At 41.2% G+C, this 12,027-nt stretch overlaps 2 protein-coding genes across 3 annotated transcripts; one reads left to right on the forward strand and one right to left on the reverse strand.

Moving 5' to 3' along the window:
* Positions 1-244: 244 nt before the first annotated feature.
* Positions 245-7,974, reverse strand: cpdp (CPD photolyase). Of its 2 annotated transcripts, none has more exons than XM_076294565.1 (10): positions 7,803-7,974; positions 6,760-7,124; positions 6,504-6,649; positions 6,167-6,349; positions 5,891-6,049; positions 5,544-5,742; positions 4,891-5,043; positions 4,508-4,629; positions 885-1,044; positions 245-760 (listed from the first exon to the last, which is right to left on the reverse strand). In XM_076294565.1, exons 1-10 carry the CDS (start codon positions 7,805-7,807, stop codon positions 612-614), a joined length of 1,641 nt encoding a protein of 546 aa, XP_076150680.1. In that variant the 5' UTR covers positions 7,808-7,974; the 3' UTR covers positions 245-611. The 2 variants fall into 2 exon arrangements, with proteins under 2 accessions (XP_076150680.1, XP_076150681.1); XM_076294566.1 differs by lacking the exon at positions 7,803-7,974 and adding an exon at positions 7,243-7,559.
* A 147-nt stretch (positions 7,975-8,121) lies between these two features.
* LOC143134303 (UAP56-interacting factor-like) lies at positions 8,122-11,800 on the forward strand. The gene is made up of 9 exons (XM_076294568.1): positions 8,122-8,283; positions 8,813-8,947; positions 9,168-9,319; positions 9,709-9,842; positions 10,160-10,232; positions 10,373-10,428; positions 10,571-10,645; positions 10,984-11,110; positions 11,192-11,800. The coding sequence occupies exons 1-9, from the start codon at positions 8,220-8,222 to the stop codon at positions 11,291-11,293; spliced, it is 918 nt and encodes a 305-aa protein (XP_076150683.1). The 5' UTR covers positions 8,122-8,219; the 3' UTR covers positions 11,294-11,800.
* Positions 11,801-12,027: the final 227 nt, after the last annotated feature.

Raw genomic sequence — 12,027 nt, forward strand, 5'->3', positions numbered from 1 at the left:
GTCTTATTGTACTGTTTTAAAACAGAAACTCTAATTGTACAGTTCACCTTGGTGGTGGGTGTAAGGACCTTGTGCATTGATGGGCACTCTACATGACTACAACATGCAATATTTACCTTTACTTCCAGTCATATCATAACAACAAACTTGGAGATGGAAATATCAATGTTGACTTAAGATTGCCCAAGTTGGAAGTCCTTGGTTCATAATGCATGAAAACCTTAATTACACACCACAAACATAATTTATTTTCCAAAACTTTATTTTCACTGGGAGATCATAGCCTGATTATATCAACATGAACATGCACATACATGCATGTCACTATGACACGTTTAAAATGAACAACAAAGACTGTTAATAAGAAAAATGTAATAAGAAAGGTCCCTGAGTTTCAATATGTTTGTTAAAAAAACCCTCAGAGCCCTGAGTCTTGTCTACGGAGACCTCTGGCCTGAAATCATCATTTCTATCCAACAATGTGGCATAACAGAAACAAAGAACATACGTTATGCAGAAACAATAATGTAAGGCCTATTTTGATAAATGAGGTACTGTATGCCCCCAAAAAAAAAATCACATAGTCTCTCCATCTTGGCCTCTTCACCTTCTCAAACCTCCTTCTTGCTGTACCTCCTTTCATACTGCACAACATCAAACTTGCGTTTGCATCCATCATAGTTCATGTAGCGGATTTTTCCAAAGACAGGTCTTTCGGCCCAACCCTGGTCATGTATGCCACAAATGGACCACATGCAGCCTAAACAGAGAAAACACGTTCATGAGTACAAACAATCTCAAACACTGTTGGGTATGTCTCTTATGAGTGCTGGGATCATCTTCAAAGTAGTGCAAGGTTTACATGAAGTCTAAAAGTGACTTACCAACGTATCCATTAGGGTCACATCCATCTAAAGAATAGCGGTCATTAAGGTAAATAGCAATAGCAAGTGCTTCCTCCGGAGAGGAGGTCCATTCCAGGATCTTTTTGGCCCAGTACATTCTCATGAATCCATGCATCTTTCCTTCAGTCAACACCTGAGTCTACATTCAAAATAAAAATGTAATCATCAGAAAGATAAACAAAATATGACCGCCGCTCAGTCCTGCACACTCTCTCCGCAAAAATAAATCACACTTGTCAATTTGTCTTCATCTCCTACTCCATCCCCTACTCTTGCAACTTTTCTGTATGTATATGAGTGTGTGTACGTGTGCGTTTGCTTTTGTGTATATGTGTGCTTCTTGTGTTTTCGCTTGTGAGTGTGTGTGTGTGTGTGTGTGTGTTTGTGTGTGTGTGTCTGCTTGCCTGCATGTGTGTGTTTTATGTGTGTGTGGGTGTGTGCCTGCTTGCCTGCATGTGTGTTTTTATGCATGTGTGTGTTTTTATGTGTGTGTGTGTGCGTGTTTGTATGCGTTTATGTTTGTGTGTGTGTATGTGTGTGTGTGTGCCTGCATGTGTGTGTTTTTATGTGTGTGTGCGCGTGTTTGTGGGTGTGTGTGTGTGCGTTTATGTTTGTGTGTGTGTATGTGTGTGTGTGTGCGCCTGCATGTGTGTGCATGTATCTTATGTGTGTGTTTGCATGTGTTAATGAGTGTGTGTGTGTGTGTGTGTGTGAGCATGCGTAGTGAACAGTCACTAAATGTATACATTACTTTATTGTATGGTCCCCCATGAACGGAATTCCACGAAACTTGGCATGCATTCAGAGGGTGTCATAATGATCTTACACTTCAAATTCTGTGCAATTTTTAACGTGTCAGCCAAAGATAACCTGCGTTTACAATGCCTCATTTTTGCTTTTTCATTTTTAACTAGGTGGCGCTATACATCAAATGAGTGGATATGGGATGGGTTGACATGGCCCCTGGAGGTCAACATACAAAAAAATTGGTCATCCCAGGCCCTACGGTTCTCGAGATATTCACTGAAATCTGTGTCTGGTCATCTACAGGCCAGTTGGTGTACAGTCACTAAATGTACTCATAAATTAATTTATTGTGTGGCCCCCCATGAACGGAATTCCACAAAATTTGGCATGCATTCAGAGGGTGTCATAATGATCCTAAACCTCCAATTTCGTGCAGTTGTCATGACTCCTAAATTCCAATTCCATTCTTGAATTTGAATTGAGGTCAAAAACAGGATGTAGAACGTATGTGAGATTCAACACATTAGGCGTGTTCGACTTCGACTGAGTCTGACTTGGTCTGGCTTTCTACGTAAACGTGATCTTCAGAGGCTAGCCGGGAGGAGCTACAACAGAGGGCAGCTCATCCCGGACAGACAGGCAACAGTCTGCCTGACGTGACTCGCGGGAGATATCGCGGAATGTTGTTTGCAATAAACACAGCAGAACTTTCATTCTTACTCATTAAAATGAGCATGATGGCTGACGAAATAAATTCTTATGATGTAGTTTAAATAAACCACTGTTGTCATACAGTTAACAGGCCTGCATTGTAGCACATAAATTCAATATCAAGTGTTTCCCCTATATGTGTGTCTATCTATTTAGCCAACAGCAGAAAATAACAGAATATCCAAACGTTTTCAGTAGGCTAGCCTACCATTGTTGCAGAAATCACGTATAAGAAGGTATCCCTTCGATTTCTGTTTAGTTTCGCATAACATAAGGAAGCAGCAGGAGACTCCCGTCATAATCGTCACGAGGACATTCCTCCCAAATGGCCCTATCACGTCTTTGAACTGTCATGAGGGCGTGTTTCAGCTCGTGCAGCTCGTGAAAGGCAACTGCAAGATCTGTCTGCAGGCTAAGACTCCCGCGATATTTTAAGGTCATGTGACATGGGGTCACGGTGGTAAGTCCCTCCCCGGCTGACAGAAGTCGGACAGAATTTCTAACCAGCAAGCATTGCGTCCACCCCAGTATGCATTGTGTTCAACCCAGCATGCATCACATCAAGTCAGATCTGCACAGATCTGCCTGAAGTCGAACACACCTATTATTCTGTTGTGTAACTGTGGAATTGCTTTGAATTTAATTCCACTTCCTGTCATTCCAATTCAAATTCAACTTCCTGTGGGGCAGAGCCAATTCAATTCAAATGTTGAATGGAGACCCATTCTAAAATTCGGAATTTTGCACAAGCCTGCTAATTACTCAACCAAGTGATGTGATGATTATTGATTTGAAATGCCAATAAATGAGCAAATATTGGTATCACTGCCTGTTCTCACTGCATGGTGTCCGCAGTGCACTATGGATTCAAATTAGAGCCCTAAAATAAAGATCAATTTATATGAAGGTTTACGTCTGGCACTGGAGAACAAAGCAAGCTGGCAGTGACAGTGATTTTCACCAGCACTAGGTCTAGCTTTTAAATAGATTATTTAAAGCTGCAGTTGGCAAGTCTGACAGATTGAGGGGACTTGCCAAAATGTTGCATGTTTACAACTCTCATGCCCCTCCCCCACTACCACCGAGCACCCGCTCATCGAGTTTGTGTTCGTCAGTGCGCACCAGACTGTGATTGCCAGTCAGATCTCACACAGCTGCTCTGATTAGACCAGAAGAACCGGGAGCTGTGGATTTTTGCAAAACTAATAACAGGCTCTAGGTGGAGGCAGAAGTGCATTTTTTTTTTCTAAAACCGGCTGATTTATGTTATTCTGTCGGAGCATAGTGTCGGTTTCAGTGAATATGATCAAAAAAATCTTGCCAACTGCAGCTTTAATAGCATCTCCCTATAAACTGATGAAAGAGTGTTTATGAGCATATATTATATAGTTATATACAAGAAGGGCTAAAGGCTGTCTCCAAGACGAACGTGACGAGAGGAGCCCGTCTCCATAACGAACGTCATGATTACTTCTTGAGGAAGCTTAGGTCTTTTAATGTGGGCAGCAGGACATTGAACATGCTTTACGAGTCTGTTGTTTCTAGTATAATTTTCTTTGTAGCCATCTGCTGGGGCACCAGCATCAGAGCAAATGAAACCAGAAAACTCAACAAGCTGGCTCTGTAAAGTACTGTACAGTTGAGCCCCTGGAGTTGGTTGTTGAGAGAAGGATGTTGCAAAACACCATAATTCCCCTTTGGGTATGAATAAAGTAATCTATCTATCTAGTTCATATTTCCTTTGGAATGTCCCATTATATTGGAATTTATGTTAACATATTACATTGTCCCACATTTAGCGATGGACAATATGTTTATAAGTAGGCCTACACATCACTGAACTGGAGTCGTTTGAATGCCTCCATCATAAGGAGAGCCCAAAGCAAATCTAATGAAATGTACCTGTCCTGTTTTCACTGCTCTGTTAGAATAATTATAGTTTAACATGTTTATTAACTTTTTTAAACTGTATTTTGTGTTTAGGTCTAGGCACTGGTTAGTTCAGAATAGTTCAGGTCTTTCACTATTGGTGTTAAAATATTTTTTCAAACTGTGGGTGTCCGTCAACGGTCCAGTTTAGGCCAAATTCTGATATGTTTGATGATTACATATTGGTGTTAACCAGAAAGAATCCCAATCAATACCTGGGCTGCATTCCAAAGTTTGTCATGGGTTTTAGCTTGTTCCAGTTGCTCACGAGTGTAGACGTGAGTCCTTTTGTCTTTTGCATGATCCTGCAGGGTCTTCCGGGCCCACTCATATGCACCTAATAAAGCAGGGAGTCAGCATCATGACGCACTACTACACTCTCAAGGGCAAGCCACCACAGACACATCAGTGCTAAAAAAGCACAATTATGTGTGCAGTCCAGTAAGTCCAACATTTTTTGGTGAGATCAATATTTTTCCATCAGCTTTTGAACCAATAATCTAGCGACTACCTGACAAAGAGCTACAATAGGCAGGTCTGCCATTTGAAACTGATCTTTTTTACCTCCAGTCAGTCCAGTGTCATAGTTAACACTCACCCTCAATGTTGTCATAGTTCTTGTTGTAAAAGCAGAAATTGTCTGCAAGTTCCCTGCGCACCACTAACTCCTCTGTAAAAGAGGCCACCGAGTCGCTGAATTTCTTCCCATTTTTTTGAACCTGGCGGACCACGCGCTGGGCTGAAAGATGACCTGTGAGGAAGTACAGTTAATTAAGACAAGCTCAATGTAAGGTGATCCCATCACATATGACATATCTGTGCTGTGATAACATTCATGTGAGCAAATGGAATACAGAAAAGAATACTTTAAAACAAGCTGGATGGCTATTGATTTGGGAGACCATTTCCTAATTCAGCTCCTGGAACTTCCATAACACTGAGTGTAGGGCTGCACAATTATCGCAATCGCAATATGAACCAATCCAATGATCTAATCACAGTTAATCTTGTCACATTTAGGATTTTTATATTCATGTCATCCTCCTTGTCTGTGCCACTTCTGATTGGTGAGCATGCCTAGTGCATGAGAAGCACAGCACTTCTGATTGGTAAACTACACAGTCATCAGGAGTGCTTCGCTTATCATGCATTACCAATCAGAAGTAGCACAACTTAGAGACTATTTAACTGAATAAACTGATATTCAAAAATCATTTTCCCCAATTTGTAGTTGCTGGTGTTGACACTGACCAAAGTGGATCCACGGAGACAGCTGGCTGAGGGCAGCCACGTTTGGATTGTTCCGGAGAGCGGCAAAGTCACCCAATCGCTGATCGATGAAAGACTCCAGCATGGCCATGCCCCCTGAAGTTCCAGGCTTCGCCCAGTCTACCTCACCAACACCCCGATCCACCACCAAAGATGACAGAATCTCACTCCAGTTTACTGCCTGAATGGAAGAAAAAAAAATAGCATTTCAATGCGATTACTGTGAAGATTATTGCTTTTATTTCACATTTGTGAATATTCACCTCACCTCTTAACATCAATGGAAAGAATCAAAAAGCATTTTGAGTTCAAGAACTATTTTGTTTTACCTTGGCAGTTCTTGAGGATGAGTGTGGATGCTTGTCAACAACAGGAAATTCTGTGAGAAACGTGGGCAGCAGTTTAGTAATCTTCCCACGGATGGTTCTGGCTGAATACTCAAGTTTTCCAGATGCCTCCCAGCAAGGCACCACATTATGAGCATCCACCTGCAAAATGTGATGAGGGCAAGAAGCAGCCAATTGGATCCTTTGAACAATGGGACTTTGATGTGAAAAAATACAAAGTTTTCTTGTTTATATTGAGTAAAAAGACTTATAATTTACCTGAATGATAGGGATGTCTGGACTGATTGTTTTTTTGACGTCATCTACCCACTGAGTTGGATCCCTGAGAGGCCAAAAATCAGTTACAACAACCCCCATGTTCCACTCCTTTATAAAGCCATGAAGGGTGTCTCCAGGGAAGCCACTGAGAAGATGGAATTGAATATCCAGAACACTGCTTTCCTAAAAAAGTAATTGTTCTTAAAGTTTATAAACCATTTTCTCTCCCAAACAAACCATAAAATGCACTTGCATACTACCGGTAAGTCCATACTTTATCCAAACCGTACCAAACATATAGTGACTGTATGGTGCAACAGAACTGAAAAGACCATACCTTGGCCACCTCTTGTAGTCCTTTTAACATGAAGGAATAGTGTCTAAATGTTGCCTCTAAAAATGTTGGCATGAGGCAGAAGCAAATGTGCAGGGGTAGTTTCTCTGTGATGGCCAATTGTTGGGCATAGATCAGTGCCCAATTATCTACAAATGCAACAAAGGGGAAAAAATACATCAAACTAATTTAAGTAGCTTCAACAAAAATGTCAATATGCTAACCATTTCCATTTCTTGATATCAATCAAATGAATTACCTTGAACTCGCTGATCCCTTCCCATCCAGTACAGCACCCCTTCTGATCCTTGCTGAACTGTTTTGGTATCAGACAAAAATCTGAGACGCTTGTTATTGAACTTCATATCTCGAGCTTCTCTTCGGAGCTCAGCCACTTGACTTTCTAGCCATCCTTCCACTCTGTCAACTTTTTGTTGTTTTGCTCTGCTTGTTTTCAGTGACTGTGCCTTGCGCTTGAGGTCTGCTTTTTTGGGGGCCATGATGGTGTCTGATGTAGAATAGATCCTTAAGCAGGGGCCGGGGAAGGCTTGGCTCAGTGGCTCAGCTTTAGCAGGCCTGAATTTGACAATGGACCTATGTCTTAATGCAGACAGGTACAGCAACCTATGTCAAATCAAAAAGCAGATGTTACCAAAATTAAATAGGCCAAGAAATGACAACAAATGTCTCTGTTGTGTATTATGACAGCAGGATAATTATTTGAAAAAGTTAATCAGCTTACTTTAAAAGTATCCATAAACAATTAAAATGGAATTTTGTTGGCAGCCACTTTATCAATAGCCCCCAAGAGCACAGGCCCTTAGTATGAGTTCCTCTCTATTTGAATAGCAACACTTTATTTCGTTATCCATCATCAATTTCTAAAAAAATACAGGCAAGTTAGAGAAGACAAGTGTTGTGAGGATACATGATGCAGATGTACTACACCCGCTTCAAAATCAGCTTGAAAGGTTCTAGGCCACAATAACTAGGCTGTAAGGAAACAAAGACCACCGACATAGCTAAATGAAACTCACCACGGATGATTTGCAACAAGAGCTAAATGTACTATGCCTGTACTGTAGGCCTACTGTGCCTGTAACATGCAGCCAAGAAAACCTCGATTGTTCACTACAGTAATAAATAAGGTAACTACGGTAACTACTTGCAACTACATCATGAATGCAGTGCACCCAAACGTTTTTTTATTCTGCCTGCACACGAGAACTCTGAATCAGGGTATGAATCAGGCGAAAATATATGTCGAAATAACCATACACACCATGCATTTTGTTAACTTACCGCATCCAGCGTAAAGAAATAACGCTAGGTTACGGAAGGATGTAAAGGACTGTGTTCAGCGGTTCCATGGGACGTGTCTTGCACCACGTGAAAAGTAAAACGAGGTTTTGTAAGCACAACATTGTCGAAAATCCCCCAAATGCAATTGGCTCGATCCACATTGAATTCACGCCGCCCGCCCTCTTGTAGCGCTTCCTTTTCCTTTTATGCAACTGATTTCCACGATACCACCTCCAGCACATTAGGTGGCGGTAAAATGTTGATCTGCGGTCTACCAAACCAAAGAAAGACATATTACCCATAATGCACTTGCTTTGATATTGTATGCGTGGGGGAGGAGAAGACGTTTTTAGCCCGACAAACGTATAGTCTTCGTTCAGATATTGCAGCTCAAATATTCATATAGATTTAAACGAAATGGACTTTAAAGCTAGACCCCGTGGTTTTTCAGAGGAACCTGATAAAATTGACATGTCCTTAGGTAAGGCTGTATGTTGCAAAATGTAGCTAATAGTAAACTAGTGCTAGCTAATCCACTCAGTCCCTATCGTAGTGCTTCAGGTAGTCAGGTAAATCAATGATACACTTGAATGCTTAGACAAATATGATCTTCGACTCGTAGTAAATTATATGTACGGGTGAGTTTTTCTTTTTTGGAAACTCGTTCAGTGCCCGACTTAACATAACAACAACAGCAGTTACAACCATGGCGCCCTCCGTCTTTATACTAACGTTATTGCAAACGCTATTACTTCAATGTCCCAGACAAGTCATTTATTGCTGCAAGTTATGTTGAATTGCGATCACTAACGTTACTGAAGACACTTACTGTCTACTCTGAAGACATTTGCAAGAACCAGTACAGCACCCCTTCTGATCCTTGCTGACATTTGCAAGAATTGACATTAGCATAATCTAATTTAGGTCTTACGTTACATTACCGACAGTGAGAAAGTGAAGGGGGTCAGTTTGGATGAAGTGGACAATAAGGCATCCATTCATTTTTGCAGATGACATTATCCGGTTGAACAAAAAACAAAGACAGACGTCGAGAAAAGCGGCCACAAAACACAAAGTTCCAGCCAAGGGTCGTCTCTCACAAGGAAGGCGGACGGGATCTCTACCAGTTGGCCCAAATCAAAGAGGTAGAGGATTCAACAGCTTTCTTTGACGGTGAATGTAGTGGCATGTGTCTACCTACCCACAGACGACCATGGTCCATGCCAACCACGACTGTCCTCTTTGCCAAAATCCATGCCAACGTTGTTTTGTTTAAATATGTTTTTTGAAGTGAGAGAAACAGAATGTCGGTTATTTTCCAGTAAAAAAGTCTAATTATAAACTATTTTACACTGTCGTGGTTAGGGGGTGTGGCTAAATTCGGCATTCGTGGACATAAAGTTTCACTACCGGTTAAACGTCGGCGTGGTCAAGGGGTGATCACTGGCCTGGCCGCTCGGAAGTCAGCCACTCTCTTCAAGGGGATCAGTCCACTAAACAGACCCGCTGCAGACCAGGTAACCTGGCTTGTGATTGCTGTTATAGTTGAATGCTTTGTCATGACCATTTGTAATGTAAGCATGCATGCAAGCACCAGGTGCATCTGCTTTTGTATAAGCTTGCCATGTTTTGAGCATGGTTAAAACAGAGTTAAAGGGCTGGTTTATCTATTATTAACTTCATTCTTATGCAGTCAATCCTTGTTTGGAGCACACACATGTTAATTGTTTTACCCTTTTGCTATTGACTACTATGGGGTATTTGAAAACATATGTTTACATCACTATTGCATTAGAGATCCCCACAAATTCACCTGTCATCTTATAAATAGTTTTTTAAGTAATGTCTTGCTGATATTGAATTTGGACTGTCAAGTAAACGAATCCACATTGTCTTCATGCATTAGCTTCCTCAGAAATCCCAGCCGTTTGTTTACGAAGGGCAGCGCAGGCGCATGAACATACAGAGGTGGCCATACCGGCAGACTGACGCCCCAAAGCCTCCACACACGCTGTCACGCAGACCCATCCAGCTGCGCAGGTGATGGTTATTATCTTTATACAATATACCTGATCTGTTATCACCTACACGATTCTCTTTGGTCAACCCTGTAATATTGTAAAATGTAGCTGTCTCTTATTGCATCGCGCCTTGAATGTTCTTTACTCGTAAGTAAACTTTAGATAAAGGTGGGCTAAATGAATAAATGTAAATAATGCCAAAAATACTTTGCTGACCTGGCCCCTGGGAAAAGGAACAAGCGAGATGGTAACTCAGGCTGATGAGCTGATTGAACAATGGTGGGAATGACATATGCTCAGTAGCTGAATGTGATTTATTTATCACCCTCCTTTCAGGACGGCACCGCCTATTCATCAAGCCCAGAGAGAGGCCCGTCAAGCTACATTCCTCCACCGAAGAGGTCTGAAGGTGAATACTACTATACTGCCTGGGTCTTTCCTTCCGTTTGTAATGGGAAGCTATAAATAAGAAGGATTGATTCCATTGCAGTGAACAACTTAAAGTGATTTTATACTTAGCATTTACTTGTTTATGTCTTGATATTTGAGGTTCAAGCTTCAGTTCAGAAGAGCGCTGCAGCTCCTGTTGTGCACAGAACACGTTCGTATGTAAAATCAAATTTTTGCTAGAAATTCTGGAATACATGCCTGGAATGTTGAATATATTTTTGACCTTACTGAATTTGCAGTTGATTTTGAGACATAATTAGCTGGGGTTTATCTGTTGTAATATCCTGTTTCCACAAGGTGGCGCACATCAACAACAAATAGTGGAATCTTGACAGTGTGTATTGACAATCCCTCTGCAAGGACACAACCTGAGTGAGTGGCTTGATTCTTCCTTTTACTGTCTATGGACTGTCCCTTTGTAATGAATGAATGGCCTTTCCCTTTAAGGATCTAAAATTGTAATAAAAATCTCAAATCCTGGAAAGTCTCTGTTAGAGAGCGTTGCAAATTTAAAATAATTTGTATGATTATGATGTATTACTACTACACAGTGTTAGATTATAAAATGTCTGTTTCTTGCACAGCTGAAATTAGGATAAATTAAGTATATTAAGAAATACAGAAATAACTTTTCACGGCTGAATTTGAACATTATATGAGCTGTGCTTTTACTAGTAATTAATCAGTACATTTGTCTACCCTCCCTTCAGACCAGCCAGAGCATGGTCTCTGCATCCTCAGTCCTCGCCTGCGCCTGTGAATGTGGAAAAAGAGCCGGAGAGAAAACCCCCCAAAGGAGTTTCTCTGCAGTTTGATATCAACAGCGTTGGGAAACAGGTAATTCCTTTTGTTTTCTACTGATCAAGTAATGGCTTAAGTGTGAGGGATCAAGAGCTCACTATGCCTCTCTTCCTGCAGACTGCCATGACGCTCAATGAGCGGTTCCGCATTCTGAAGGAGCGGCGTACAACAGCAGCAGCCCAAAGCACTAAGGGGAGCCGATATGTCACTGTAGGCTAGTGACACCTTCTGGAGCAAATCGGTGAAGCTTATCCTAGGTCACATGGTTCCCTGTCCCTATCACAGACCAGCCTTCTGACCCACACTCACTGTTAATGAGAGAGGGGAACAGGCACTACCAGAACCTGTCATGAATTTATCATGATTTATAGATGTGGTCACTCGGAGAAAACAATGACTGCTGATGGTACTGTGTGCTATTCCTTCAGCCCAAGAAGACTTAATTTCGTAATATGACTGAAGGTTTCTTTTTTAATTTGAAACTGCCATTGTACTTGCAGTGTCTGTTTGAGATGAGTTCAGTTTGTTTTATGCATTCAAGTCATTGATTGTTTGATTTCAGATAATGGAAGCAGGTGAGGGTTAATTGTGAAATCATAGCCCAACATTTCAACCTTCCCTTTGTAAACAAACATGATGCACTGGAATAGTCAAATGTTTGTTTGAGACATGTTTTTTTAATGAGCAGTTTGTTTTATATTTCAAATAAAACTTTTGTTAAATGTTTCTTTGGTATGTGAATGTGGCCTCAATGGCAAATTTACTGGAAATGCCATTGCAAAGTATCTGACAGTGGTGTAGTCATCTGTGATTGCTGTTGTTGATTTCCAATAACTTGTGCAAGATATGGAGCAGACTTTAATGACTTTGGGGTACTCAACAGTTCAGAAGATGCAAGTATTAATTCCGTCTGTTTGACGCTACAGTCCCTGTGCCATTCTGAATACATCAGA

Source organism: Alosa pseudoharengus, unplaced genomic scaffold, assembly GCF_046254945.1.
Source record: "Alosa pseudoharengus isolate Yale_2024_CS ecotype anadromous, Long Island Sound unplaced genomic scaffold, YU_APseudo_1.1 YU_APseudo_1.1_scf_2, whole genome shotgun sequence".
NCBI lineage: Eukaryota > Metazoa > Chordata > Actinopteri > Clupeiformes > Clupeidae > Alosa > Alosa pseudoharengus.

Excerpts from the sequence above, each read along its gene's own strand:
- cpdp (XM_076294565.1), bottom strand. Across the intron at positions 1,045-4,507 it reads AACTTTGGAATGCAGCCCAG|ACTCAGGTGTTGACTGAAGG; the intron begins GTATTGATTGGG and ends TTTTGAATGTAG. Across the intron at positions 761-884 it reads TGACCCTAATGGATACGTTG|GCTGCATGTGGTCCATTTGT; the intron begins GTAAGTCACTTT and ends TTCTCTGTTTAG.
- LOC143134303 (XM_076294568.1), top strand. The coding sequence starts at position 8,220 with ATGGACTTTAAAGCTAGACCCCGTGGTTTTTCAGAGGAACCTGATAAA. Across the intron at positions 8,948-9,167 it reads AGTTGGCCCAAATCAAAGAG|GGGGTGTGGCTAAATTCGGC; the intron begins GTAGAGGATTCA and ends TGTCGTGGTTAG. Across the intron at positions 9,320-9,708 it reads ACAGACCCGCTGCAGACCAG|CTTCCTCAGAAATCCCAGCC; the intron begins GTAACCTGGCTT and ends TTCATGCATTAG.